We start from the raw sequence: 27,481 nt of genomic DNA on the forward strand, positions 1-27,481 counted from the left end.
TGACCACAATGGCCACTGAAAAACACTTGTCCTTTCAGCCAGCCTCTTGCTGGCACTCACTTCCCTGTGCTTAAGTGTGAGGCAGCCCTGGTGCTATGGGGATAGGCCTCAGCAGGGTGCCCAAGGCTCTCTGTGGAAGTGCTGCTGCTGTCACGACTGTGTGTCCAGACTGTGTCCATCATGTGACACGTGTGCAGGTCGGCCCTCGGTAATGGGCATGTGCACACACGAGTGCAGACATGAAACCTCTGGTTGCAGAGGGGCCTCTAGGGCCGTGCCAAAAGCCAGTGTTGGGGGTGGTCTCAGCAAGTCTGGCGGGCCATGGAGATGATGCAGGAACTATCCAGGGGTGGGAGTACTCACTTGCCTACAGGGACTGAGACTCTGCTGAGTCTCATCAGTCCCTTGGCTGAGTCCTGATGCTGGAGTAGAGTGTTCAGGGGCCTGGGGCCCGCAGGAGAGTGGTGTATTCTGCTTGTTCCAAGCAGCACTAGGCATCTGGACCAGCAAGGTCCGACTGGGGAGCAGGCGCCAGCTTGCCAGTGCTGGCCAGTCAGGTGATCCCCTGCTGGGGGGCTGCTCTGCACATCTTTCTCCTCCACCTGCAGCCTGGCAAGGTGTTCTCAGCCTCTCTACTTCTGTTTTCACTGGGTAGAAGCTTTTACCTAGATGGTTGGTGAGTAAGTCAAAACAGTAGAGCTGTTGGCAGCCATGATGGAGCCACCGTGGCCCCCAGACTGCCCCTTCCGCTGTGTTGGTTTGGGAGGTGGAGGGAGGGGAGGTCTGCCCCGGCCTCTTAGTCACAGTGAGTTGTCTTCAGGTGCAACCTTTCTTTAGAACTTTCCTTCCTTAGTTTTGAAAATGAAAATAAGAGGGGAAGGGAGCTTTAATCTTCAGGTACTAATAGGTTGGACGTAGCAGAAGGTGGGGAGAGGTAGAAATAAAACTGCATATTTTGAAAAGCCCTAGATGACCAGCACATGATCAACTATCCTTTCTCAGTATAGATGAGATCGCTTCCGTGGACAGTGTTTGCGCGATCTGGCACATGTGTGAAGTGTCGTCAGGTGGTGAGAAGACGAGACGATGGTGTTTTATTTGCCCATTCTGTCAGAGCAGCTTCAGCAGCCATTGCTGCTCTCTCCAAGGCTGGGATGTCAGAGTGCAGGACTTCAGGTGTCCTGCCTTCTGCCAGCGCCCTGGAGAACCCCTCAGGGCTGCTTTGCTCTTAGTCTCTGCAGCAAGCAAGTGAAGTTAGACTGCTCTGGGATGATGGACGCCCAGTATACTTTGGCTTTTCTACTTTGTTTCATCTGGAGCCCACTGATGTGTTCATTAAGATGTAGTGTTATAGCTGGCACTGTGGCACGTGCCCATAATCCCAGGAACATGGGAGGCTGGGGGAGGAGGATGAGTGGCTTGGTGAGATCCTGTCTTGAAATGAAAGTTAATAGAAAAAGTGCTGGGGTGTAGCTCTGTGGCAGGGTGCTTGCCCAGCATGCATAAGCTCTTGTGTTGGATTCCCTGTGCTGGAAGGAAAAAAAATGAATTTCAACTGTTTCACAAAGTAGTTATTTCTTCTTTTTATGCCTTCTAATGGGAAGTGCCTTGAAATAAAGGAAACTTTGATAATATTCTGGTGTTCTGTTCCCATATCATGAAGTCGTGGGAAGAATAACTCTGTTCTGGAACTTTCTCAGTCATTGGGGTTATTGCCAATTAATTGAGGACTTGTGTGTTTGCCACTTGAATTAAGTTTTCAAGTTCTGGGAAAGGCAGGTGTTGACCATGGCCTTGCCTGAGACATGGCTGAAGACCGGTGGCCCTATGCATGCAGAAACCGCAAACCAGAGTCTACCCCCAGGGTGGGGTCGAGGTTGGGGTAGCACACTTTATTTCCTTCTTTCTGTGCACTTTTGGTTTGGAGAATGGAAGAACTCGGAATCCAGGAAGACTCTTAACATGTTTCATGATACAGATGCTGACGCCTTCAGGATAATGGAGCAGGACTCCCTTCCAGGTTGTTGCTTTCCAGTCTCAGTATGAACAAAAGACCAAATTAAAAGCCTCAGGAGAGCAGAGAGGTCTGTCTGCACCTCTGCTGGTGGAAGGTGTCGAGTGGTGTTGTGGGACACCGTGGCATGGGTGAGTCTGTCCCTAGCCTTCACTCGTCACTGCTCTGTTGATGATTTATTCTGATGCCACCACATGGATTCTTGCAATGGGATATGTTTTGGTGTCAGAAATAGGTATTGCTGTGTCAGATGGACAGTCATTCTGTCTGCAGCAGCCATGTAAAATCCTGCAAAATGCCCTCGTCCGCCAGAGCACTGTGTTGTGTGCACATTGGGTTCTGTCATTTCTTGTTCCAGGGAGGCATTTGAGCCCTGCCAAGCCCTGTATCTTCTGAGAAACTCAGAATAATAGCTTTTCACTGCCTGTCCTTAATTTGATAGTAAAGATTTTCACAATTTTCCCAGAATGATCATCTTTTTTTTCTTCCATAAAGATATATTGATAAATACAGAGAAATACTACATTTTGGTGGAAGTCAGTATGTCAGAATTGGAAGAGTAGAAAGAAACTGGATTCCTGTAACTACACTTTGGTTTTAATCTTGCCCCACTCCAGTAGTACTTATCTTTGTACAAGAAAATCTCCAAGGGCTGGGATTGTGGCTCAGCGTTAGAGCACTCGCCTAGCATGGGCGGGACCCAGGTTCGATCCTCAGCACATAAAAATAAAGGCATTGTGTTATATCCATCTATACCTAAAAAAAAAAGAAATTAAAAAAAGAAAGAAAGAAAATCTCCAAGCATATCCAACATAAGAGCCCACCACTCTGCTGGGAGCTGCAGCTGTTGCGCGGGGCTGCTTCCTGTGCTCTCAGCCATCATGGTAAGGGCTCAGGCTGGTGGAGGGCTGTATGAGGAAGACGCCATGGGGTCAGCAGTGGCACCTGGGGTGTGACGTCATGCACTTAGTGCGTGTTGGGTGTTTTAGCATAGGAAAGGAAGACCTTCCTCCCCATCACTGTTCCTGTTGACACGACAGGAACTGGTGTGTGATCCTGATGCTAGCTCAGGTTTGCCTCGTGCTTGCAGAAGGCAATGCAGTGATTCATGACGGTAGGTGTCACTGGACTGCTGGGATGTGTGTGCCAGCATGGCAGTCCAAGAAGCTCCTGGACAAGCTGTGACCCGCTTGTCTGGGATGCTCTGCCTGTGTCAGGGTACCATCATTGCTTGCAACTTTTTACTCATGTAAAAGTAAAATACGGCATTTGCATGGCCCTTGGTGTAGCTCATTGTGCTGGACTTCTGGGGCCTGTGCTCCATCGGGTAGACTGTCCTGACTCAGAGTGGCTCTAGGCAGTGAGGCCTGGGTCACAGACCCATGGACTTGAGGCACTTGATACAACTGCTCACGGGTAGATGTGGTTCATGGGTGATGACTCCACCTGTGTGGGGAAGAGATACCCCATCTCAGGGTGCGTGTGGATACTCAGCAGGAACATGGTGATCCAGTCTATCTGGAGGAGCCACAGGCCTGTTTGCACCCAGAAGGTACCGAGATGTGACTGCTGGAGATGAGTGGGCTCTGTGCACGGTGTCTTTGAAGGAGTGTGTTTTATTTTATTTATTTATTTATTTTTTAATATTTTATTTTTTAGTTATCAGCGGGCACAACATCTTTGTTTTGTTTTATTGGTATGTATGTGGTGCTGAGGATCAAACCCGGGCCGCACGCATGCCAGGCGAGCGCACTACCACTTGAGCCACATCCCCAGCCCCCAGGAGTGTGTTTTAGATGCAGGTCCAGTGCGAGCCTGCCAGCTGCTGTGTGTGCTGGGTGGGAGCCTCCTGGCTGGCATATGGATCTTGGGAGGATGACCACTAGAGTGCAGTTGCTTCCTATGCCGGCAATACGTGGCCTCCAGCCAGCTCTGTCTTCTCCCTTCCTGCAGACACACTGACAGCTTTGCTCACACACGATTTTCTCCCTCCTATGGCTCAGGAGTCTGACAGTTTCCCCACTGGCTTTTGGAAGTGGAATAAGCTGACCCATCAAGAGTTGTGACCTGGAGTGGCGGCAGTCAGCCGTAACCTGCAGGACTGTCAGCTGCTCAGGCCCAGGGTCCCTGTTTGGCTACAGACTCAGGATACCATGGTCTCTGCCCTCTGCGCACTCCAGTTTGAGATCTTGCCCAGCAGTATTTTTAAGATTTAAACTAAAGTCACAGCACCTTGGAAAGCACGAGTGGCCAGAGCTTCAGGGTCTCCACGTATAGTCCCGGCCGCACAGAGCTGTTGGCGTCTCAGAGAGCCTTCCTCTGGCTTCCTGTGGAGTCAGGTGGGCCCTTGTCCCATTTTCTTCTCTGCTGAACGCAGTATGCAGTCCAGAAGGTGGACGCTCCCTCTGCAGTCATCCATGCTAATGTGTCCAGCATTAAGATCTCCTTCATTACATTGCCTGTCAGTAACAGGAAACAGTGTCACGTTTCAGTCCACTGATTTGGATGTCTCATCTTTAGGGCCGTGCTCGAAAGTTGGGCTGGAGGGGTGGAGTTAAGTGGGTATAGGGAGGAGACCCAGGAGGCATGGGTTTGCCTTTGCCATCTGGATCCACACCTGCCTCCCTCCCGTGTGGTGGATGCTGAGGAGCAGGATGGCAGCGCCAGCGCAGAGGTGGGTATTAGTGAGGCTATAGATGCACAGCTGTCTCCCTGCAGCAGCACCTGGAGTGCACAACAGGTAAGGTCGGCTGGCCACCTGAGAGCAGGAAGCCATGCTTCGTGACACCTTTGTCATGAAGGTCACCCTGTGTCCCAAGACCCAGGTGTTCCCCATTCTCATCTTCTCTGTAAGGAATTTCCCATGTGGAAACGACATTTGTTGGTTGGGTGTGAGAAGCTCATAGAATTAGCAGGAAGCTAGAGTGTGTCTGCCCTGGCCACCACCAACACCTGAGGTGTGGCCCTCCACCTGCACCATGCCTCTGCTTTAATGGGCCAGGGCCCTAGGGCCTGGATGAGGCAGCAGCCTTGCTCTCCCTGTCACCATGCTGCCATGGCCTGTACACATGCAGCCAGGGTGGTCTCTGAACCTCTGGGGACTTCCTGACTTCTTTCTGGCCTCTTTCCCCTGCCTCAGCCCCAGCCGTGTGGGCAGCCACCCTGTGTCCTGGCCTTGGTCCTGAGCTGCGTGCCCACCACCGTGGCTCACTCTGCGCAGGTCTCTCCTCACCCAACCTATTTGAAGTAACATCCCTTCTTTCCTTTTGTCTGTTCACCCCAGAGCATCAGCTCCAAGAAGAAATGATAAATGTCCAGTACATTGTGATTCCGGGACTTACATAAAATTATCATCAAAGAACTTCATGCAGTGGATGAAAGTCAGTAGGAAGAGAACAGAGTGTTGATACCACAGTGTAGGAAAAATCCTCAAGCCCCGTGCAGTGGGCTAGGGATACTGAGGGAATCCTCTGCCAACATTTCTATTCTGCTGAGCACTGATATGGAGGAGTAGCCTTGCTTTTAGGTCCTGGGTTTTTTGTTGTTGTTGTTTGTTGTTTTGTTTTTTCTTTAATTCTGGAGATTGAACCATGGGCCTCACACATGCTAAACATGTAATCTACTGAGCTACACCCCCAGCCCAGATCCGATATTGTTTAGACCTCTACTGCCAGTGTGTATGGAGCTGGGCAGTGCACACCAGGAGGCAGACGCTGGGGGCCCTGCAGGGGCTGGGCTGTTTAAAGTGCAGGTGTCTCAAGGGTGCAGGGAAATCCCGCTCTTTCCCGTGAGTGAGCCTTTTGCAGGTTTCAGCATGGAGCTGGTGTGAAGAGAGACCCCTGGATGTCTGCCACCTTTTTCTGCTGGGTGTGCCTTGTGCTGAATTGTCAGCGTAGTGCTGGCACCTCAGCAGCAGGCTTGAGTAAGACTCGACCCATGCCTAGCCTCTGGCACCAGCCCAAAGCCTGACCCACACTGGTGCTCGATACTAGCTGTGCCATGGGCTCAGAGGTGAGTGACCATCTTACTCCTTCAGCACTCTGTGGACACCTGAATCACCCAGCTCTTACCAGCCTAACTTGGGGGAGTTCCACCGCTGGGGCCTGCCCCAATAAATTCATTTTAAAAACTGGTTACCCAGCAGCTTTGCTGTCGTCCCACCTGGCTAAGGATTTATCCGCAAGCTTGATTGAATCAGTACACAGCCTTGTGGGAACTTACTTCATCCCCAGTTTGTAGACAGGAACAGGGGCCCCCACTGTTCCAGAGCCTGCCCAAGGTCACTGCTGGGCTGGTACATCCGGGGCCAGGATCCCCCCCCCAGGATTGGTCTCCTCCACAGCCCGGAAGTCCCAGTGCCAATCCTGGGGGCTGCATTGCGGCCCAGCCCTTCCTGTGGGACTGTAGGGAGGTCCCAGCCAACCTCCCTGGTCTTCGTTGGTGGGGCGGGGACCCAAGCCCCAGGGCTACTGACAAACACCTCCTGGGAGGGCCAGACGGAAGTGCAGCAGCGGCTGGGACTGACACGTGGACTTGGGCGGCGCTGCCTGGGAGGGAGGTGGAGGGCAGGGCACTGGGACACTGCTGTGCCCATGTTGTCCTAGCGCCCAGCCTGATGCAGCCACCCCCAGAGACCCGCAGAGATGCAGCTGAAAACGCCCAGTGGTCCAGGTGGGGCAGGGGCAGCCGTGGGGGAGGGGGTTGCCCAACACTTGGGGAGGGAGCGGAGATACTGCCACAGGACGTCCACTCAGGAGTGGGGAGTGCTGGAGTAGGGAGACTGTCCACCAGCCCTCTCCTGCCCCATTTCATTCCCCCAGCTCTAGCCCCTAGGACAGAGGACACAAGCATCCACCCATCGGGCTGCTCCTTCCCTCCAGTCCCAGAACATGCCAAGTGGCCCCTGAACCCTCCCAGCTGGTTATCCTGGGGGTGTTCCAGACGGGCAGTGTCCTCAGGACTGGATGGGTTGGGACTGCCTCCTGTGGAGGACCCTGGCTGAGGCTAATCCCGAGAATGCCTGTGCTAACTGGGTGCCAGGCTGGGGCAAGCACCCACTGGCCTCTGTACTGCAGAAAAAGCACTGTTCATCCTGTTTCCACTGTCCCTGGGCATATAGCACCCACAGAAACCAGGAGGGAGATGGTGGCAGCTGGCCTTGAGCCAGCTGGCAAGAGAGTCTAAGTGGGAACCCCAAGAGGAACCCCACCCCCTCTGGTTCTGTGGGCTGAGGCCCCTTGGTCAAGGCACCGGACCTGGGGCTCAGCATCAGGCCTGGTATGTTCAAGAGCTGACTGCCACCCAGCACCTCCAGTGTACTTGGAACTTCTGGGAGGCAAGGCTGGGGGCCCAGGAGAGGACACAGCGCCACAGGGTTTGGCCGGAGGAGATGAGGAGTCAGATGAGCTCAGTCCTGTGCAGAGCCCACCCAGTTCCCAGCTTCTAGCTCCCAGGCAGGCTTGTCCACTGTGCTGCCATGAAGCCTGAGGACTAGTGCCACCACTGGACACAGTGAGGGTCAAAAGAAGCCCCCAGACTGGGGCTGTGTGAGAACATAGCTAGCCGGGATGTGGAGACCCCCCGCTGGTCAATGCCAAGTCACAGACCTGCAAGCACCAACTAGAAGGGAAGGGCTGTACTTGGGTGTGCCAGCATTAGGGCTGCGGCCTGCCCCTCGGTCATGGCCTTCCTCCCCACCCTGTGTACCCAGGCGTCTCTGCCCAGTGCACTTGGCTCCTGAGGTGTGACCAGAGCCTGCAGAGTGTGCTGCAAATGTCACTGCAGGGTGTGACTCGATGGCCCTGCCTGGCATTTGCATTGACTGCTTCCCTCCGTGCCTACCATGTTACTTGCTCCTTTAGGCCTTTCTTGACTAGATGGTCGCAGAGAATTTGGAGTGGGGGAACTTCTGGGTCAGGGCCATCCACAACCCATGCGTGGGTTTTAATAATGGCAGTAGGTGCTCCCTTGGTGCACGTGTCCCCTCCAAGAGCCCTCTGCCTGGTTGGGGAGTCAGGCCTCTTCAGCAGATCATGGGGCCAGGAGGGGTGGTGCTGGGGTGCTTGCGGGCCCTTGGCCCCTGGTGTCCACACGTCAAGGGCCACTCTCCCACCCATGTGCTCAGCCACATATGCCTCTGTATAGGCCGTCTGCGGAAGCAGGGCTTTAGAGACTCACAGGAAGCACCTGCCACTCTGGGAGTCTCCACGGAGGCACAGGCCCCAAGGGGTTGGGGTAAGTGGACCTTTTCAGGCAAGTTCTGCCCCAAGCTCCTGTTCCTAACCAGTCCCCAGGCAGGATGGCCGATTCTGGGCCCAGGGTCCTGAATGGCCCTCAAGTCACTGCTGGCCTTGGGGTTGCTACCTTGGTCAGACTTCCTTGTGTCCCCAGCACTCTGGGAGTCCCTTCATCAGCCTGGCCCACACTCCCAGCTCAGGAATGAACAGGCGGGTTCCGGAGAGGAAGCAGACCCCACAGTGCCCGCTGGCCTGCCTATGGGCCCTCCCTCTGGTGCCTCCAGCTGGATATACACTGGAAGCTGATGGGTTTTGTTGGACCTCTTGCGGCCCAGCACTGAGTTCTCAGCCTTCTGGAGGGGGTAGGTCCCAGCTGGTCCCCGCTGTTTCTAAGTGCTCTTCCCCAGAGAGCATCAGGGCCAGACTGCTGCAGTTGCACCCAGGGAGGGACAGTATTGTGCTGGGTGGGCCCTTCCAATGCAGGTGGTGCCTTGGTTGCTGTGACCACCTAGAGGATACAGCTCCTTTATAAAGCCACCTTCAGACTCTGGCTTGTGGTGGGAAATCATGAGTGCTGCTCCCACACCCCTGTGGCTGCCTCCTGCATCCACTCAGTTAGAAATAAACCCCACTTGAATGTGTGCACATAGCTCACCTAGGATGGCTCTGAAGGCCGGGGCGGTGCTGCAGGACAGGACAGGGCAGACTGGCCAGCAGCAGCTCGGACTGTGTCCCCCTGTGTTCTAGTACCCAGTAGTAATGTTTACTCAGGACAACATCTCCAGAAGGGATAGAGGCCAGGGGACTGGGGTGGACCACTAACTAGGAGCCCTGTCAGGGCAAGGCTTTGTCCTCGAGGAGTCTCAGGAGCCCGAGCTGGGCACCTCAGCCCCTCCCAGGGGTTCCATGGTACAAATCCAGACTGGAAGGGAAGGCTCAGAAACCCAATTCCTGGTGAATGACAACCACTCGTCCACACAGCCCAGAGTGGGAGGGTCAGAGCTTTGCTTGGATTAATGAGTTTGCAATTTTCCTAGCAGACCAAGCTCAGACTGACGGAACTCATCTGGGTCCTTGCTGGCCAGAGACCCTCTTCCCACCTAACCAACCCACCTAGCACCTGCCTTGTCCTCTGATTCTATAAAGGATACTATCATTTGATGATACAAACCCCTGGGAGGGGCAATGAGTTCTGGGTCCACTGCCTTCATGGGACAGCTAGGCTTGGCCCCTAAGTGGACACCCACTGAGAAGGTGCAGGGACCCTCCATGCTTGCCATCCTCTCCCAAGGTCCAGGGTCCGTGTCAAAGGAGTCTGATCTCAAACCAGTTGGAGGGGCCATATTTCTGCCTGAGGGACTCAGAGGCCCTGATCCCAGCAGGCGCCATGTCGGGTATCATCAGACCTGGGGCCCCAGGGGCCGCTTGTCACCTTGGGGGGAGCGTGGTGAAGCCTCCTGCTCTTCTGGGAAGGGGTGGCCTCAGCCTGCACTGTCTTTCCCATAGCAGCCCTGTAGATGGCCCCTGGGGAGGCTGGAAAGGTTGGGATGCTGCCCACAGGTCCTCTGCAGTCTCCTCCAGCAGATGCTCGACATCTCATCCAAGGGCTGCTGCTGGTCCCCCAGGGCTCAGACACCTGCCTCTCAGGAGGATGGAGCATGACTCTCCAGCTCCCCACCTCATTCGCCATCTGAACCATCTGGTCATCTGGTCATCTCTATTCTGTTGACAGCTGTTCTCAGAGGCCTGTGCTGCCCTTTCCCAATGGATACCCTGGGGCACTGACTTTGATTCCTAGCATTTCCTTGGTGACTGTGCTGTCCCCATGGGCTTCCATCCAGCATCCTGGTCTTCATCCTTCCCCTCCCTCTGCTGGCCCTGAGGGGCTCTGGTCTCCATCCAGGCTTCCGGCACTTATGCTGGAATTCCAGCTGGGTCCCCACTGCCCCCCATCCTGCAGCAGCTGCTCTGAGTCCTGTCCAACCTCCTACATGCCCCACTCTTAGAGGAAGTGCTTCCTTCTGCTTCCTAGGTGGCCCCAAGGACTCCCCGTTCGCCTCTCCAAGTGCCCCTGCTTATCACAGGTCCCACTGCACGAACCGTACTCAAATTCCTTTATGAGAAAGCCGAGTGTGTGTGTCAGGATCATTCTTAAGATGGTGCACAGAGTTCTCAGCTCCCTGCCACCAGTGTCCCCTTCCAGTACCTCCAGTCCCTCCCCTTCTCGAAGGAGACCTTGTTCACACAGAAGCGTCACCACCAGCCCACTCCACGCTCCTCTGGCTTCCTCAGCTTCTCCTTAGTGTCCCCACCTAGGGAACTGCCATTCAGTCCTCCTGCCTTTCAGTCCTCACGTCTCTGAGGCTGCTCTTGGCTGTGGCTGCTCCTTCCGCCATCGTGACTGTCTCTAGGAGGACTGCGGTGCTCTTGGACTGTTGCTGCTGGTGTTTGGGGATGAATGTCTCTGCTGGCTGAGGGTGTGGGGCCTCAGGAAGAGATGATGGGCTCTTCTTGTCGAGGCCTGTTCTACTGAACCAGGAGCAGTTCCCCCACTGAATCCGTTGTAGAATTTACTCACCAGGCCAGGAGAGGGACAGCAAGTCTCAAGCTCACCTACCCGAGGGGAGGGTTTGGGGCTGTCTGTGGGCTGATCCAGTCCATCAGCTGCTGACCCTCCTGACCTGCTGTCTGTCAGAGGGGTTCTCTCCACCTCTAACACTGCTGATGTCAACCGAAGCAAGGGACAGTGGGCAAAGCAGGTTGAGTGGGGTTTATTTGGGTCCCTGGTTTCACTGTCAGGGTCCCTGCTGTCAGCAGGACTCACCAGGGTGGATGTTAACCTGTCCAACATTGCTTGCCCCCCCCCCCTCGTCCCCTGCCGGTCATCTGAGCCCCGCCTCACCACTCCCTTCAGATCCCTCAGGCTCACCCCAAGCAGGTCACAAAGCTAGGCCTGCAGCCCCTGAGCTGTGACCCTGGGCATCCAAGAATGTCCTCCAACTTTCCTCTGGGCGGGCTGCCTGGCCCCAGGACTGACACACAACCCGCCTCTCTTCTGCCCTGGAGACTCCACCAACGTCCCTAGGCTCTTCGTGCTCACCCCACTGTGATGGTCATCGCCACCAATGCAGCCTGACCCTTCCTGAGCCCCTGCCTGGCATCTGACTCAAGGAGGCCCAGCCCTAGCTACTACATCTGTTTCACAGCCCAGTGAAAAGTGGGGGCCCCTTGCAGTCCCCACACCCAGGCCACACCAGGCCGGCGGACACTCACTCCTGACTCTCTCAGTCTGTGCACTCGCTCTCTTCCCAGCAGGGCCCATTTGTCTGCTCACCCCACAGGATGTGTCAGAATGGTGGGGTCACCCTGCAAAGTGTCAGGTAGAGACAGATACTCAGGAGGCCCCTCCCCGACTCTGCGCTGCCCATTGGACCTTCCTCCTCTTGAACTCTGCTGCCTCTGGTGGGTCTGGATCTAGACCCCCATCGCCATCCTGGACCCCCTCCCAGTCAGATCAACCCCGGCCAGGGTTTTTGTTTGGTTGGTTGGTTTCTGGTTTCTACTGGTCACTTCAGCAACCAGGAGCCAGGTCTGCCTTCACTCTCAGGTGTCTGTGGGGCTGGTCCTGAGTGGCTTTTGGCGGTGTGGAGGGAGGAAAGGAGGACAGAAGGAAGGGAAGCGTGGACAGGAGGTGGGGCAGAGATACCGCCTCCTGGCCCCTGAGCAACGGAACCTCCAGGGAGGATGTTTCTGGAGTCTCGCCCGCAGACCCCCCAAGCACTGGGCAAGGGTAGCTGCTTACTGGCTCCTGAACAGTTTTTACTTCGTCACCTGCAGAGCTTGGACCTAGAGAGCGAGGACAGGGACTACAGGTCCTGCTTGCTGCAGGCTGTAGGCAGGGCTGGTGTTCTAGAGGCCTGTGGCTCTGAGGGCCCCTGGCCTAGAGGTGGCAGCAGGGGGTGGGGGGGACGGGGGGGACTGTCGCTGGTGTTCCCCCAGAGGGCTCAGATGCTAGTCATAGGAAGAAAGTCTTCCCAGAAGGGGAACAGCTGTCCCTGTCTTCTTCCCCAGCTCCTCTTCCTTGAAGCCCGGTGCCCCAGGACCATGAGGGCTGCCATCCTACCCACCTGGTCTGTCTGCAGGCCCTGCAGTGTAGCCTCCTGCCTAGGCCCCTCCTTCCCTTCCTGCTGCCCCTCGCCCAGGCCAACCCAGGACGCCCCAGGTCACTGGAGGGAGCATGGGACTCGGCCTGGCTTGGAAGACAGTCCAGTCTGCCAAGAGGCCTTCCTTTACCACCATGAGGAAATAAGAGATTTTATTTTACTCGATGTGTTTTTTTTTTTTTTTTTTTTTTTGTAGTTGTAGATGGACAGCATGCCTTTATTTTATTTGTTTATTTTTATGTGGTGCGAAGGATTGAACCCAGTGCCTCGTGCATGCTAGGCAAGCACTCCGCCACTGAGCTACAGCCCCAGCCCTAGGAGATTTTATTTTGAACAACTTCAAACTTATAAAGAAGATGCCAAATTGAATCCAGAGACCTCAAGACTTTGTGGTCCAGTAGACCTGCCGGGGCCTCATATCCTGCCACCCTCCCGTTCGTTATCAGAACATGGTGCACGGAGGGTACAGCTGGTCACCTCCTGCTACATACATGGTTGAATGATTGTCACCTCTTGCAGTCTTCAGTTGCTTCATGGCACACAGTGGCCAAGCCTGCCTGGGAGCTGGGAGCCGGGAACTGGGTGGGCTCTGCACAGGACTGAGCTCATCTGCCTCCTTACCTCCTCCGGTTCCTGCTCCTGCCAAACCCTGTGGCGCTGTGTCCTCTCCTGGGCCCCCAGCCTTTCTTGCTCCAATGTCCTCTGCTGGGCAGGCCTGGAAGCTTCCTTGGGAAACCGCTGGGGGCTCCTTGCTGCTGGCTGGGATCCTCCTGTCACACCTCTGGGTCCCCGTGCCCAGCAGAGCGGCCCGCAGCAGGTGGTTAGTTGTCAGGTCTGCCTGGCCTGGCTGCCTTCCTGGGACCCTGTGGTCCCAAGGAGACCTGGGTACTGTGTGCATCCCTTCCTCCGTGTGGGTCCAGCTGCAGTCCTGGTGGTCGGCGGCACTGGCCCAGTATTTATCTGGCCTGCTCCTACTGCAGGGCATTGGGCATTCCCACTCTGTCATCATGCCCGGAACTGGCCTCTGCAGGGAGTGAGGGAAGGTGTGTGAGGACAGCTCCGTACTTGCCCAATGCCTCCAGAGATGTACCAGCCCCAATGCTTCCCCTGCTTGTGGCCACGTCCCCCAAACTCAGGGGGTCTCTGAGCTCAAAGCTGCCTGTGGGACCTCTCCAGAGCCAGACCCTCTGCTCCTGCCCTGCAGGCCTGAATGCCAGGTGTGGACGGGGACACTGCTCTTGGGCACCTGCCTACTCTACTGTGCTCGTGTCACCATGCCTGTCTGCACCGTTGCCATGAGCCAGGACTTTGGCTGGAATAAGAAGGAGGCCGGCATTGTGCTTAGCAGTTTCTTCTGGGGCTACTGCCTGACGCAGGTCGTGGGTGGCCACCTCGGGGACCGGTAACTGTCTTCCCTACTCCTCGTCACTCAGGCTGAAGGGGGCTGCTCCATGTGGGCTTCTCAAGGGGAGGTGGGCTAGCAGATCTTCTGTGTACATGGGGAGGAAGGGCTCCTGGGCTAGGGCCTGGCAAAAAAAATGGGGGGAGAGGCCCTGCCCAGAGGCCCTGTCCAGCATTCCAAGGAGCAGCTCTGGGGCTGGGCATGGCTGTAGGGCTGCTCTTAGCTCTGGGCGCCTCCTGCTGGCGGGTTCATGGCAGCGTGCTCATGGCAGCGCCCACTCCAGAGGACTCCTCTGCACAGAGGTGGTGTGCTCAGCCTGCCTGCATGGCCACCCCGTCCTCCCCTATTTGTGTCCACTCCAGCATCGGAGGTGAGAAGGTCATCCTGCTGTCTGCTTCCACCTGGGGCTCCATCACCATGGCCACCCCGCTGCTCGCCCACCTTGGCAGTGCCCACCTGGTCTCCATGGTCTTCTCCCGTGTCCTCATAGGCCTGCTCCAAGGTAGGGGTGCCTCTGGACACTTCCCTCCTGCTGCTGGCCTTCACCTCTGTCACCAGGCGGGTGGACAGGAGGGCCCATGTGTGCCTGCCTTCTGTCCTCTGCTGAAAGTCCTTTCGGCGGCCTCACATTGTCTGTGTGTATTGTCCATGGCGGAGTGGAAAGGCTAGCAGCTCCTGACCCTGAGGCTCCCTGCCTCCGGGCCTCAAGCTCTGGAGAGGCCCCGCCCTGGGCCAGTGGCTGACAGAGGAATGGGACCTGGCTCCTGGGCAATGTTGAAAAGTTGGGAGGGACGCAGGTGATGACTCCTGGGTGCCACCCTCGTGGACAATGATGACGCAGAGGGCAGACTCTGCGCCTCCAGGCCAGGCCTAGGACCCTCTAGAAGCAGGGGTGTGGGTTGTGAGGTGGCGTCCAAACTTCCAGGCCACTGAGGAGCCTGTGTCTAAAGGAATCCTAGGGGGAAATTCCGCTGTGGAGCTGTGGGGAGAGTGCGTCTGGGAAAGGCCTTGTGTGTGAGGAGGAGCGGGTGAGGCTGGCGTGCTGAGAGCGGGTGTGTGCAGCTTGTCTGAGGTGGAGCGTGTGTGTGTCAGCAGGGGACCTGAGGGGCGGCCTGGGCTGCTGTCCTGGGACAATGCCTTGGAAGCAGAGGCTTGTCCTGCAGATAGCCTCTCCCACACTGAGTCCTTTCCTCAGCCTGTTGGCTCCTGGGTTGGGACAAGTCAGGGAGGACAATGCACATCCTCTGGCCTGGCTGCCCCTGCTGGCTCACTGGCCCTCACCAGAGGCCCTGCTGACCACATCCTCTGCTTATTCCAGGTGTGTACTTCCCTGCCCTGACCAGCCTGCTGTCACAGAGAGTTCGAGAGAGCGAGAGAGCCTTCACCTACAGCACTGTGGGGGCCGGCTCCCAGTTTGGGTAGGGCCTAGCTCCAACAGGGGCTCCGTGATGGGGGGCGGGCTGGGGGGCCTTGAAGGCTGTGCTGCCTGGAGGTGGCTCCGTGGCACTGGCTGCAGCTCCCCAGGCCTGTGCGGGCATCTCTGTGGCTCACAGTGATGTGGGCTGTGGCCCTGGCCGTGGGCTGGGCCTGTGGCTGTGGGCGGGGCAGGTCCCTGTCCTGGGTGCCGTGGAGCCAGGGGTGTCCTGCCCTTTGTTGCCAGTCCCCCGGTGAGTCTGTGGGCGTGGGCGCAGCCCCTGAGACCGGGGCCCTCAGATGTTCCTCCCTCGCCCACCGTCAGGCAGCTCCAGAGCCTTGTCCCGGAGAAGGGCTACTCGATGAGCGTGGACAGAGGCTTGTGGGTATGGGGCTCAGGCCCTCAGCCGCTGAATTTGGGGACAGGAATTGGAGAGCAGGGGTCCTGTGCAGGGACAGAGAACCCAATGAGGTCCAAGTGTCAGATAAGCCCCTGGCTGGCCTGCACTTGGAAGTTACCTGGAGGAGCTTTGGTGGCTTCTGGGGCAGTGTTGGGTGGAGCAGAGGGCTCTGTGTGAAACCGCGGGGGCAGGGGAGTGCTGTGGTCCCCAGGTGAGGTGCTGCCCCCTCTGCAGGCACAGATGGGGAGGTGGTGGGCTCAGGGAGGAGGCAGCTGGGCCTCAGGCCAGAGACCCCACATGCAGCAGGAACCGTCCCTGATGCTGCCTCAGTGGGGAGTGCTTCAGGGCACAGGGGTGGGCAAGGGAGGCCTGGGCTTGCCTGGGACCACAGGACCCTCAGGAGGAGGAGGCGGGGTCTGTCATTAGAGCTCCTCCCAAACCGTGTGCTCTGCTGTGTGATGAAGAAAGAGCAGGGCACAGGCTTCGCTCCAGCTGCCCCGAGCCCACTCTCCTCCCACGGCCCTTTTTAGTGTAGGCCAGTTGGAAGGCCTAGAAGCAAGAAGTTAAAACAGCTCAGGTCCCACAGCAGTTGTCTCTGTGCCCTGTCCCCGTGGCTGGTTCCCAGCGTCCCGCCCTGTAGCATAGTCTCTTCCATCACTTGGCACCCTGAGCCAGAATACTCTGGGACTGGGCTCCAAACACCTGTTCTCCAGGTGACAAAACCCACTCTTCTAGGGGCTCAGCCGGCATCAGGAATGTTCTCTGGTGTCTGTCTGTGGAGCCCAGCCGAGGTCATGGCCATGCTCCTCCCTGTCCCCCCAGGACGCTGGTGACTGGGGTCGTGGGATCCCTGCTCCTGGACTGGTGCGGCTGGCAGAGCGTCTTCTACTTCTCTGGTGGCCTCACCTTGCTTTGGGTGTGTTACGTGTACAGGTACCTGCTGAACGAGAAAGGTACCGTGGCCACATGGGTGGGTGCCAGTGCCTCCTCCGCTCACAGCTGCTGGGGGGGGGGCATGCAGACTCCTCTAGCCTGGAGCCTGAGAAAGAATGAGTTCTCAGCCCCCTAGGGCCACCAGTTCAGTCGCCAAGCTCCATTTAGGGTAGGGCAGAGGAGGAGCCCTGCAGGCCACGGCAGGGGGCTGGAGCAGGCAGCTTCAGCTGGCCCCAGGGCTCTGGCTGCACACTGAGCTGCTGAGGCAGAGCCTCCTGGGGGAGGGTGGCGAGGTCTGTGGCCTCTGGGACCACACCGGCGCTGCCTCTAGGGATGATGTGGGGTTGCCCAGTCCTGGGGGCCACTGCTGTGCAACCACTTCTTCCCTCAGACCTCATCCTGGCCCTGGGGGTCCTGGCACAAGGCCTGCCCGTGGCCAGGCCCTCCAGAGTGCCCTGGAGACAGCTCTTCCGGAAGCCTTCTGTCTGGTGAGCTGGGGCTGGCGTGGCCAGGCAGAGAGTGGGGCAACAGCCCCCGTGGTGTGGGCCAGGCTGTGCCTGGAAGGGCGCCCAGGGGCAGGGGCGCGGGTCTCACAGGCCCTGCCTGTGTGGGAAGGGGCTGGGGCAGGCTGGAGCCCTGAGCCTTTGTCCCACCCAGGGCGGCCGTCTGCTCCCAGCTCTCCTCAGCCTGCTCCTTCTTCATCCTCCTCTCCTGGCTGCCCACCTTCTTCAAAGAGACCTTCCCCCATTCCCAGGTGGGTCACCCCGCCAGTGCTCACACAGCTGCCGGCCCTGCCCCTGCACAGCGGGTGGGCCCCTTGGCTCTGGGCTTGAGGCAGAGGCTGACTTTGTCCATAGGAGGGGCAGGTGCTGGCTCCGAGACCCGGAGGGCCGGTCCCTGTGGCAGTGGCAGCTTTCCAAGCCCATGACCTTGATCTGCTGCTTAGCAGACCGCCCCCCCCCCCAGGGCAAGGCCATCTGTTGGTCTCTTGATGCCATTCTGGAGGGAAACCTGAGCAGGGCAGGATGGGGACCTGCGACCCCCTATATCCACCGGCTTCTCCACTGAGGCTGTTGACCACCTCCTGTTCTGGTGACCATGATGCCCCGGGCTGCCCATTCCAAGGGTAGGGGCTGGGTAGTAAGCAACCTGGGGACCTGGCTGCGTGGCGAGCCACTGTGGGCCTGGTGGGCATGCTGGTAGAAGCTGCCCTCCTTCAGGCCCCTCTGCTCTGGGGCCCAGGCTGTGGGGGTGAGCAGAGCTCTCCTGGGCAGCAGCGGCCTGGGGCAGCCTTGGCCTGGGGCAGCCATCCTGCCTGCCCCTCCTCCTTTCAGTGTCTGGCTGCCACTTGGCCACCGCTAAGGCCAAGCTCCTCCCTGCAGGGCTGGGTCTTCAACGTGGTGCCCTGGTTGGTGGCGATTCCTGCCAGTCTGTTCAGTGGATTTCTCTCTGACCACCTCATCAGTCACGGTGAGTCCTGGGGAGGGACAGGCCTTCAGGAGACACACCCTCAGGGGCCTCAGCCAGGGTGAGAGGCTCCCCTCTGGGGGTGCAGCTGCAGTGCTAGGGAGAGGCCAGGCCTGCTGAGGACCACCTGTGATAGAGAGGGACCCTGGCCTCAGAGCCAGCCAGGGAATGGGTGCAGCTGGGGGCTGAAGGAGCCTGGGGCAGCTGGGTTTTCCCCAGAATCCCCATGAAGGCTGCAGCTGGGGAGCAGCGGGAGGCCCAAGAGGGCCTTTGTGCAGAGCACCTGTGGGCTCTGCCCTGGGCCTGACACAGTCCTGACCCTGGGGGGGGAGGTGCAGGTGGGGTCAGAGGTCACAAGTTTTCCTCTTGCACCTTCCGGAGCTGAGGGTGGGGGCTCTGGGGCCAGCTGGAGTCCACCACACACCGGCCACACATGAAGCCGAGCAGCACGCTCATAGGTGCCCACGCACGTGCATGCTCACTCTCAGAACGTCAGTGTTTTCCCTCAGTACAAGGTGGTGCACACTGTGTGGGTGACTGAGGGGACAGGGAGAGCTTCGGGGACACCTTCACAGCTGCCCAGTGGCCCTCCTGGGCCTTGTGGGATCCTCTGGTGTGCACCTACTGTGGCCTTGTGGGATCCTCTGGTGTGCACCTACTGTGCGGGCAATGACCAGCCTGCAGCCCCAAGGGCCACCCTGGCTGCCATCCCCCTCTGCACTGTCCTCTGGGTTGCCCAAGGCTAATGGGGCCGCCTGCCTGTCTCCTTGCTCAGGTTACGGGACCATCACGGTGCGTAAGTCGATGCAGGTAGGAAGACCTTTCTGGTGTTTTCCCTGGACATCACTGTTTAGTTCTCCTGGGACCTGAGGGTTATGACCCCCAATTGCCCGAATTCTGGGACCATGAAAACGTCCAGGTCGTGGGCTGGGCCAGCTACAACTGCTGCAGGGAAGGCACTTAGGGCCCTTGGTGCCCACAAGAGTGTGGACAGAGGTGACGGGACCCAGAATCCGCTGGTTTAGATGGAGGGCACTCTGGGGTCAGTGTTGGGGACTGACCTGAGACTCTTCTCTGATCTCTGAATGGGGCTCTCTGTGCCTGTGGGGTCTGGGCATCTAGGTGAGGCTTGTGGCCTCTAGTCCACCAGTAGGCCAGCTGACCCATGGAGGGCCCCTTCCAGATGTTCTCTGGGTGGGGGGCCCAACCCCGGGGGTTTTTTGGGTCAGGCAGGCCAGGTTCAGGGCACTTGGGTGGCTGTGTGACCAGTTTTTGACCCTAAAGCCTGGGTCCTTTGTCCCTCCTGGGATTGTGGGACCAACAGCACCAAGACAGAGCAAGGGGGGAGTGGTCAAGACTTTATTCTTGGCCAAGGTAGAGTGGGAATAAGCCCTCAGGTCACGTCGCACCCGGATTGAAGAGATGAGGGGCTCGGGAGGGCGGTTCCCATGTTTCCATCATCCAGAGGAGAGGAGGTCTGGGTCCCTCTGGCAGCTCTGAGATCTGGCCAATCTCAGCCCCTTGTCGAGGGCCTCCTGGCCTTCAGGCTTCCTGCCTCAAAGGCCAGCAGGATTAGGGCAGGGTGGGAATTCAGCCGGGCGCCTGGGCCGTGCAGGAGCCCTGCTGGTGGCACAGGAGGCTGCGGGCTGTGCTGCCCTGATGCCCTCACCCACACCGTCTGCAGGAACAGGGCTGGGTGGCACAGGACGGGCATGGGTGGGCTGTGCTGCCCCGATGCCCTCACCCACACCGTCTGCAGGAGCAGGGCTGGGTGGCACAGGACGGGCATGGGTGGGCTGTGCTGCCCCGATGCCCTCACCCACACCGTCTGCAGGAGCAGGGCTGGGTGGCACAGGACGGGCATGGGTGGGCTGTGCTGCCCCGATGCCCTCACCCACACCGTCTGCAGGAGCAGGGCTGGGTGGCACAGGACGGGCATGGGTGGGCTGTGCTGCCCCGATGCCCTCACCCACACCACCTGCAGGTGATGGGCCTCGGCCTGTCCAGCGTTTTCGCACTGTGTCTGGGTCACACCTCGAGCTTCCTGAAGGCTGTGGTCTTTGCGTCTGCCTCCATTGGCCTCCAGACCTTCAACCACAGGTAAGGGAATGGCCCTCTCTCTGAGCTGGCAACCTATGTCCCCAAATCTGACTTTTCCAATAACTTAAAAAACGGCAAAGAAAGCACGCAAACTCACAGAAGTACCTTTTCACAATCCAGGGATGGCTTGGTGACCTTAGGGGTCTGTGGAAAGAGAGAGAGCCACTGGAATTCTTTATTCTTATATAGGGGACCCACAAGGGGAGGTTCCATGGAATATTCTATCCCAAAGAGGGCAAAGGGGTAGGATTCCAAAGGAATAGGTGGGTGTAATTTAACCCCACCGGGTGACGCCCACCCCTGGAGCCACACCTTCCTTATCCGAGCTGGGGTAAAGCCCAATGTATTGTGGGGTGCAATAACTGTTCAGCACCCCTTTACTCAGGACTTAAAGGTGTGCACATAGCTTCTGTCCAGAGTGGCTCCCGACATAAGGGACTGCTGCCCATGCACCAGTGGCTAGTGCTGTTGGGGGCAGCCCAAGCCTTGTGTCCTGGCTCAGGGACCTGTGAGTGGTCTCATGAGTGGTCTCATGGACTGGCAGATCTGTGTATCCAGACAGTGGGGACCAAGGCCCTGAGGGAGGGAGAGGGCCAGCAGCAGCGGCCTGGGTGCCCTGGACATACTCTCAGTCTGCTGGGGTGGCATCTAAACATGGCTGCCTCTGACCTCACCCACCGTCAGTGTCATTCAGATAAGTGGACAGCAGATGGGGTGCCTTTGTGCAGCCTGTCTCAGGTGGCTCCCAGGTTGAGTGTGAGGCCCAGTGCCCCATGGGGAGGCCGCTCACCCGCCTCCTCTCCTGCTTCCCACAGTGGCATTTCCGTTAACATCCAGGACCTGGCCCCATCCTGTGCTGGATTTCTGTTTGGTGAGGACTTTGCTGAGTCCAGCTTCGCTCCACCTGTCTCCTGGCCAGAGAACCACTCCCAGGCAGGCTGGGCAGGGCAGCCATGTGGCTATTCTCTGATATCTTTTCTCTGGCCTGTTCCCAGGTGTGGCCAACACTGCAGGAGCCTTGGCAGGTGAGGGGTGGGCATCTACACCCAGAGGTCCTCCTGCCCTCTGGACTAGAGCCCACTAGGAAGCAAGCCCAGCAGCCGGCTGGCTTCCTGCTCCCCCGTCTGGCTGTCCAGTCCTGCAGGGTGGAGTGCAGCGTCCTGTGAGGGTCCCCACATCAGGGGAGGGCAGGAGCCTCAAAGTGGCCCAGGCAAAGCACAGGGCTGCTTTTGAAGTATCCATTTAGCTCTGCTGATGGTGGGCAGTTCACAGGCCCCTGCCCTCCTCACCTGCCCCCAGGTATGCGTCCAGCCTGGCAGGTTAGGGCCCTTGATACCTCCTGGTCCCTCTGCCAAGTGCCTGGCTCATTCTCCAGGCAGCGCTTCCTGCCACTTGTCCTTTGCTCTGTGGCCCCTTGGAGGGACGGGGGCAGGGGGCCCATCGGGGTGATTGTTGGTTGTCTGCGGGGTTCCTACCTCCAAGACCTCGGATTCTTAGCCTGGAAGGATGTGCCCCCAGATCCCCCGGGAGCCGGGGTGGCTGTGTGCCAGGCCCTGCCCACTCTCCTCGCCCACTCTGCCTGGCGCTCAGCCTGACTGTGCCTCTCTCGGGTCTAGGTGTGGTGGGCGTGTGCCTGGGCGGCTATCTGATAGAGGCCACAGGCTCCTGGACTTGTGTGTTCAACCTGGTAGCAGTCATCAGCAACTTGGGGCTGGGCACCTTCCTGGTGTTTGGAAAGGCCCAGAGGGTGGACTTGAGTCCCGCCCATGAGGACCTCTAGCTCCCCGACTCCCGTCCCGAGTCCCACTTGGATGCTGGCAGTTTTCAGGGACAAGTGGACCTCATCCTCAGTGGTAGGAGCCGAGGAGGAAGACCACAGCAGGGCATCCAGGAGGAAGCAGAGAAGCTGGGAAGGGGCTCAGGCACCCAGCGGGCCTGGCCAGAACCGGGCTCACCTCTCTGAGCCTGTTTCCCTGCCTGCCTGTGGGCATGACCCTGCCCTCCTCACAGGGTTAGTGTGATCACTGCCTGTGGCTGGGCCACGGGCGCCCCACCTCCGTCCACCTAGCCTCATTCTCTGATAGCCGCTCTCAGGTGGAGCTGTGGACTGTGGCATATTCAGGAGGACCTGCTCCGTGCCAGAGCACCCTCCTGCCCCCTCCCCTCCAGTCAGGACAATCAGCAGTGTCTACAGAGCACCCCATGTTCCAGGGAGCCCCTCTCCATGTTTCTGCCTCTCCCGGCAGCCCGCTGTCACCCCAGAGGGCTGGATGGGCAGCGTGCTAGAGAGGCCTTGCCCACCTCTGAGAGCCCCAGGGCCCCAGTTCCCTGATCCTGTGGATTTTGGTAGGACCGATGTCTCCTGGGTAGGCACCTGTGTGCCCCTCAGGCCCTGCGGGGACACCTCCTTGTCTTTCTACCTCCTTGTCAGCAGGAGGAGCTGGAGTTCTCAGGAATCAGGAGTGGATTCTGTAAGACGTGTGGGTACAGAAAAGAAGCCACACAAATATGCAAAACCACACCAAGTCTTATTTAAAGGACTGTTAAACGATTTAAAAAAGAAGGGTTTCTGTTTGATTTAACACCTCTTTTTTACTAATGAGCACGTGATAAGATGTTGTGTGACCCATTCAACGAGGAGACCAGTGAGGAGTCTGACCCAGCTGCGGGCAGAGTCCCCAGACGGAGGCTTCCCGGTCGGTCAGGAGCACTGGAGTCCATGTGAGCACCAGAGCCTGGCCCTGCTTCAGCTGGGTCTCCTCTGCAGAACTGGGGACCTGCCGGGGCGGTGGACACGGCTTTCTAGAGCCAGGAATCAGAGGTGTGCTAGGAAGGGACACAGAGACCCCTTCCCCGTGGTCTCCAGTCCGATCAGGAGAATCTCGAGGGAGATTCTTGATGTGAAACAGGTCCGCCTTCTTGAAGTGGGCCAAGGACTTGCAAGGTGGCGCGGGGGTGGGCTCTGCTGGAGGTTCCTGCGAACCTCAGGCGGGGCTTCTGGAAGTCTCTATGGCATGGGTCCTGAGGCTGGGAGTCAAGCCAAGAAACTCCTCGCCTGCGGACTCCAGAGCAGAGCCTCCACTGACCAGTCCCTCGCTCCCCCTCTCCGGGGGTCACATGGCCGCTCGTCAGCTACCCGCCTCAACCTCAGCACAGTTCTGTGGTGTCAAGCACATTCCCGTTGCTGTGTGACCATCACGCCACCCACCCACAGAACCTTGTCATCTCACAAAATCAGCTCGGTCCCTGCTAAACATTACTCCCAGGCGGTGGGCCCTGGCCCCGGTCCACTCCTGCCCATTCCTCTCCTGTCTGGCTGGTGGCGACTCCTGCCAGTCTGTCCAGTGGGTCTCTCTGACCACCTCGTCGGGGTGAGTCCTGGGGAGGGGCAGGCTCGCTTCATGCTGCAGCAGGGCCAGAATCTGGAGGTGCCACTTTGTCCCTCCTCTCCTCCCCCACTGATGGACCCCGGGCTGCTCCTGCCTCTGGGCTGGGTGGACGCTGGGCAGTGAGTGTGGTGAGAAGTTAGTGCCCCGCTTTGTGTCCACAGCTGACTGTGGAATCGGTGAGAGGGCGGTGTCCTTCTCATGGGGCTCTGAGTCTCCTGGGGTCTCAGTGCCTTGAGCTGCTGAAGCATACGCAGGCTGCCCTGTGTGGGGGGGCCCTGCTGGTGACCCTCAGGGGCTTAGACCCCAGAGATGATGTCTGGGTCTAACGGAGCTTTGGGGCCCGACCTCTGGGGAGGCCGGGAGAAGACACAGGCGAGTGTCCGACTGCCCCATACTGCTTTGCCTGGACCCTCACCAGGCCTGTGTCCTGCTTCCCAAGGTGACGTGGAACCCTGGGCAGAGGTCTGCTGGGAGGAAGGGCACAGGTGGCCAAGAGAGCAGCTCTCCCCACTTCGCAGGGAGATCCACATGTCTGCTATCTGCCACAGACAGGCCCACCCTGCAGGCGGCCCCAGCAGGTTTGGGGAGGCCCCTCCACCCGACTGTGAGCCCGGGTGAAACCACATCTGCTGTCAGTGGGGGAGCCCCAACACAGCCAGTGGGCGTCCTGGTGGAATAGGTCATGACCCTGCCCCTGCCGGGCCAGTCCCAGGCCCTGAAAGCAGCTGCTGGAGCTTGGAGGTCCCATGGTCATCCCTAGGAGGGCTGGACACAGGGGTGGGGACTGGGTGGGCAGGGTGGCCTCTCAGGATGAGAAGGAGCATGCATGCAGAGATCTGAGTGGAGTGTCCAGGCCCTGAGGTAGCCATTTGAGGAGGGGGCTAGGCAAAAAGGGCCATGGGATACGAGGTGGTGGGACCTCCCAGGCAGTGTTCTGAGTGGGGCCAGCACAGGGGGGCCAGGCCAGGAGGCCCTCCCAGCCCTGCACTACACAGGCAGCCTCGACCCTGCCGTCAGTGAGGGACTGTGGAGGCCAGTCCTCCATCCCCGGGCTGACACTGGCCGCCTAGAGCTCCAGTTTCTAGGAGTGGGTTTTAGAGCCCGAGGCAGCTTCCTGGGCCGCCAGGGTGACTGGCCAGTCCAGGGGCTCTGGTTGGGGCCTGATGGAACCTGCCAGGCCAGGAGCTCCCAGGGCACCGGCTCTTAGACTCGACTCGGGGAGCGGGGATTGTGTGAGCAGGTGTGGCCCGGACCTCGGACACAGCGGTTGTTGTTCCCCCTCTGGCTGACAGAGGGTGCTGTTGGACAGGACGTGCTGTCCTCTGGGCTCCAGTGTGGCTGACCCCACCTGGCCTCCCCGGACAGAGTGCCCAGTGGGTGCCTAGAAGGGAGTGGGCAGAGGGAACTGTGAGCGATGACAGGGGAGAGTCACGTCCACTTCACCGCAGGGCGGAGGAGAAGGATACTGGAAGGGGCTGATGGGAGCCTGGGCCCTCTCACGGGGCTAGTGATGTGTGTGGGAGGGTATGGGTCCCCCAGACCTGGCGGCATGATATCATTGCAGTCCAAGCCCCAGTCCATCTTCCTCCCTGCCAAGCTGGGCATGTGCCCTGGCCTATGGTGTTCACTCCCTGGTCATCCCCATCAAAGCCACAGGGCAGGGTGATGGTGGGACCTAGGGGCTCAGTGGCTGGTGGAGGGCTGTCCCCACCTGGCACAGTGGGGCCACTGAGACTGCAGTGTTGAGGTGTGTGGCCACCCACCCATGCCCTGAGGGGACAGGCCTTCCTCTAAGACATGGCTCTGATCCCCCAAGGGCACGGGGCCAGGAGAGGGAGGCTGTCCTGAACGTAGCCTCCGGGGAATCGAAACTCAAGAGGCAGATGCCCCAGGGGTGCGGTCAGGCCCTCTGCTCATGGTCTGTGGCACAGGCCTCTGCACACTGCAGGAGCACCATCGCAGTGTTCCAGGGAGGATAGTCCCATGTGGCCTGTGGTCCTGCTGTGGCCCTAGGCCTATCCTGGACATCCCAGTGTCTTCTCCAGCCCCATGGGAGTCTCCCTACCTCCCATCTTTCACTTGCATACCGTTCTAGAACCAAGGCTGGGCCTGGCTCCAGGCCCCCACCCATACTGTCCCCAGGTGCTAAGCAGCCCTGCCCTGAATTCCAGCTCAGGTAGAAGGTTGTCCCCTCCTAATCACTATAAGTGACACTTTTCTGTCTTTCTTTAAAACAGGCTCTTTAATAGCCACTTAATATTCTTAATTAGTATGTTAATGTCCCTTCCACCTCTTGGGCTGCCCCCCCAGTTAGGGGGTCATTGTCTTTTATCTGTAGGACAGCAGTGCCCTGAGGTTCCTATTGCTCCCTTGGGGACTCCAGAGCATTTGTCCCTGGGTGGGGCCACTCTGACCTGGGACAATGTCCTGAGTGGGGCCTCCCAGTCCCCAGCCACACTCTGTCCACTGTGTGCCATGGACAGTGACCAGCTGGTGGTCCCTCCCCCTCCCGGTTCCTGCCAGGCAGGGGAGGGAGGAGCGCAGGGCCTGTGAGTTGGATGTGCGCTTTTGATGGGTATTTACTTTATTATGTTTAATTGGAAGCCTGAAGCTGAGGCATGAATATTCAGCCTAGGAGGCTGGCGCAGGGCCAGTTCTCTGTGATGCGGGACGCGCCCAGCACGGGGCCTGTCCAAGGGGGAGCTGCGGTGGGGAAGCTATTAATTGAAATAGCTTCATTAATTAGTAATTAGCAGCAGGGTAATGACTATGTCGCCGTCGTATTTCAGCGGACGCCCTTCATGTGTTGCACGGTCTTTAATTAAAGGACGAGGATTTTAATCAAAGGCAAGCTTGGCCCTTTGGCCTTTGGAATACAAAAGATGCTCCTGCCATTCAGAGAAGCTAGTGTGGAGGCAGGGGGCCACGAGGGTCACAGGCCAGTGCAGGAACCGCCCAGCTTAAAGGAGCCACCGAGGGAGGCTGAGAATCCCCTCAACACCCACCCAGCCCCCAGGGGTCCCGGAGTCCTGAAGGGGTTTGGGAGCTAGGCCTTGGAGGAGGATGGAAACCCGTGGACCGGCCCTTCCCCACCCTCATCCTGTGCCCCCCGTGAGCTGGGCCATCCGCCGGCCCAGGCTGAGTCCAGCTGCTTTCTCTTCCTGTTCCCCTCCAGCAGCCTTGAAGCCAATGGCCATGCTGCCGCGCCTTGGGGAAAGTGCCACAGCAGCCAGGAAGGGCTTCGTGCCACAGCCTCCTAGTTCCCACCACGTAGCAACCCCACCTGCCCACGGACAGCCCTGAGCTCCACCTCTCCAGGGACTCCCCGTGCCTGGCCTCCTGCTGGACAGACCAGCAAACAGCTCTCCATGTCTGTCTCCTCTCTGTGTGTGGAGCACATTCAGAGCAATGCACACGCACACGTGTGCACAGGCTGCACTCCTGCCTGCTCAGTCACCCACACCGCTGTGTGCATGTGCACCCCCCACGTTGCGCGCACACACGTGCCCACTGCAGACCCGTAGCTGTGTGTGGTCTGTTATCCATGCACACGCACACACATACCTGTCCTCAGGACTCAGTGGATGCAGGGTGAGTCTGCGGAGTTTCTGCATGCAGCTCTGTGCACCTGCCCATCCCAGCATCCCCAGGTGGTATGGTGGGCGGGGGCTCCCTGTTGGATGGGGTTCATATCCCAAGCTTCTTTTGTCCTGGTGGAGGGTGTCAGCTGAAGGATCAGGAGCCTCTTGGGTCATAGGAGCCCTCATCCCTGCTTCTCCCCATGTCTCTATCTGGGGGACAAGTGCAGCTTCAGGATGAAGTGGGGACAGTTGTCCCATGCTGTCCCAGCCCTGACGGGCTATCTTATTGTGTCCATCTCAGGCAAGGTGGGCGGTCGGGAGGGGAGGGCCATCTGCATAGGATGCTTTGGCTATTTTAAAACCTGGCCCCACATCCACCCTC

The 27,481-nt window shown here is 58.6% G+C and overlaps 1 protein-coding gene across 5 annotated transcripts; it reads left to right on the plus strand.

Annotated features, from left to right (window-relative positions):
• Positions 1-6,372: 6,372 nt before the first annotated feature.
• On the plus strand, positions 6,373-22,706 carry Slc17a9 (solute carrier family 17 member 9). Of its 5 annotated transcripts, none has more exons than XM_027954327.2 (13): positions 6,373-6,685; positions 13,618-13,815; positions 14,178-14,317; positions 15,134-15,233; positions 16,452-16,582; positions 16,954-17,050; positions 17,220-17,316; positions 17,945-18,032; positions 18,805-18,839; positions 20,014-20,129; positions 20,945-21,000; positions 21,125-21,154; positions 21,746-22,706. In XM_027954327.2, exons 1-13 carry the CDS (start codon positions 6,630-6,632, stop codon positions 21,907-21,909), a joined length of 1,308 nt encoding a protein of 435 aa, XP_027810128.1. In that variant the 5' UTR covers positions 6,373-6,629; the 3' UTR covers positions 21,910-22,706. The 5 variants fall into 5 exon arrangements, with proteins under 5 accessions (XP_027810128.1, XP_027810124.1, XP_027810125.1 ...); XM_027954323.2 differs by having other exon boundaries at positions 6,547-6,685; positions 18,805-18,821; XM_027954324.2 differs by lacking the exon at positions 13,618-13,815 and having other exon boundaries at positions 6,547-6,685.
• The last annotated feature ends 4,775 nt before the right edge of the window (positions 22,707-27,481 follow it).

This window comes from Marmota flaviventris, chromosome 2, assembly GCF_047511675.1.
Source record: "Marmota flaviventris isolate mMarFla1 chromosome 2, mMarFla1.hap1, whole genome shotgun sequence".
In the NCBI taxonomy this organism is placed as follows: Eukaryota; Metazoa; Chordata; class Mammalia; order Rodentia; family Sciuridae; genus Marmota; species Marmota flaviventris.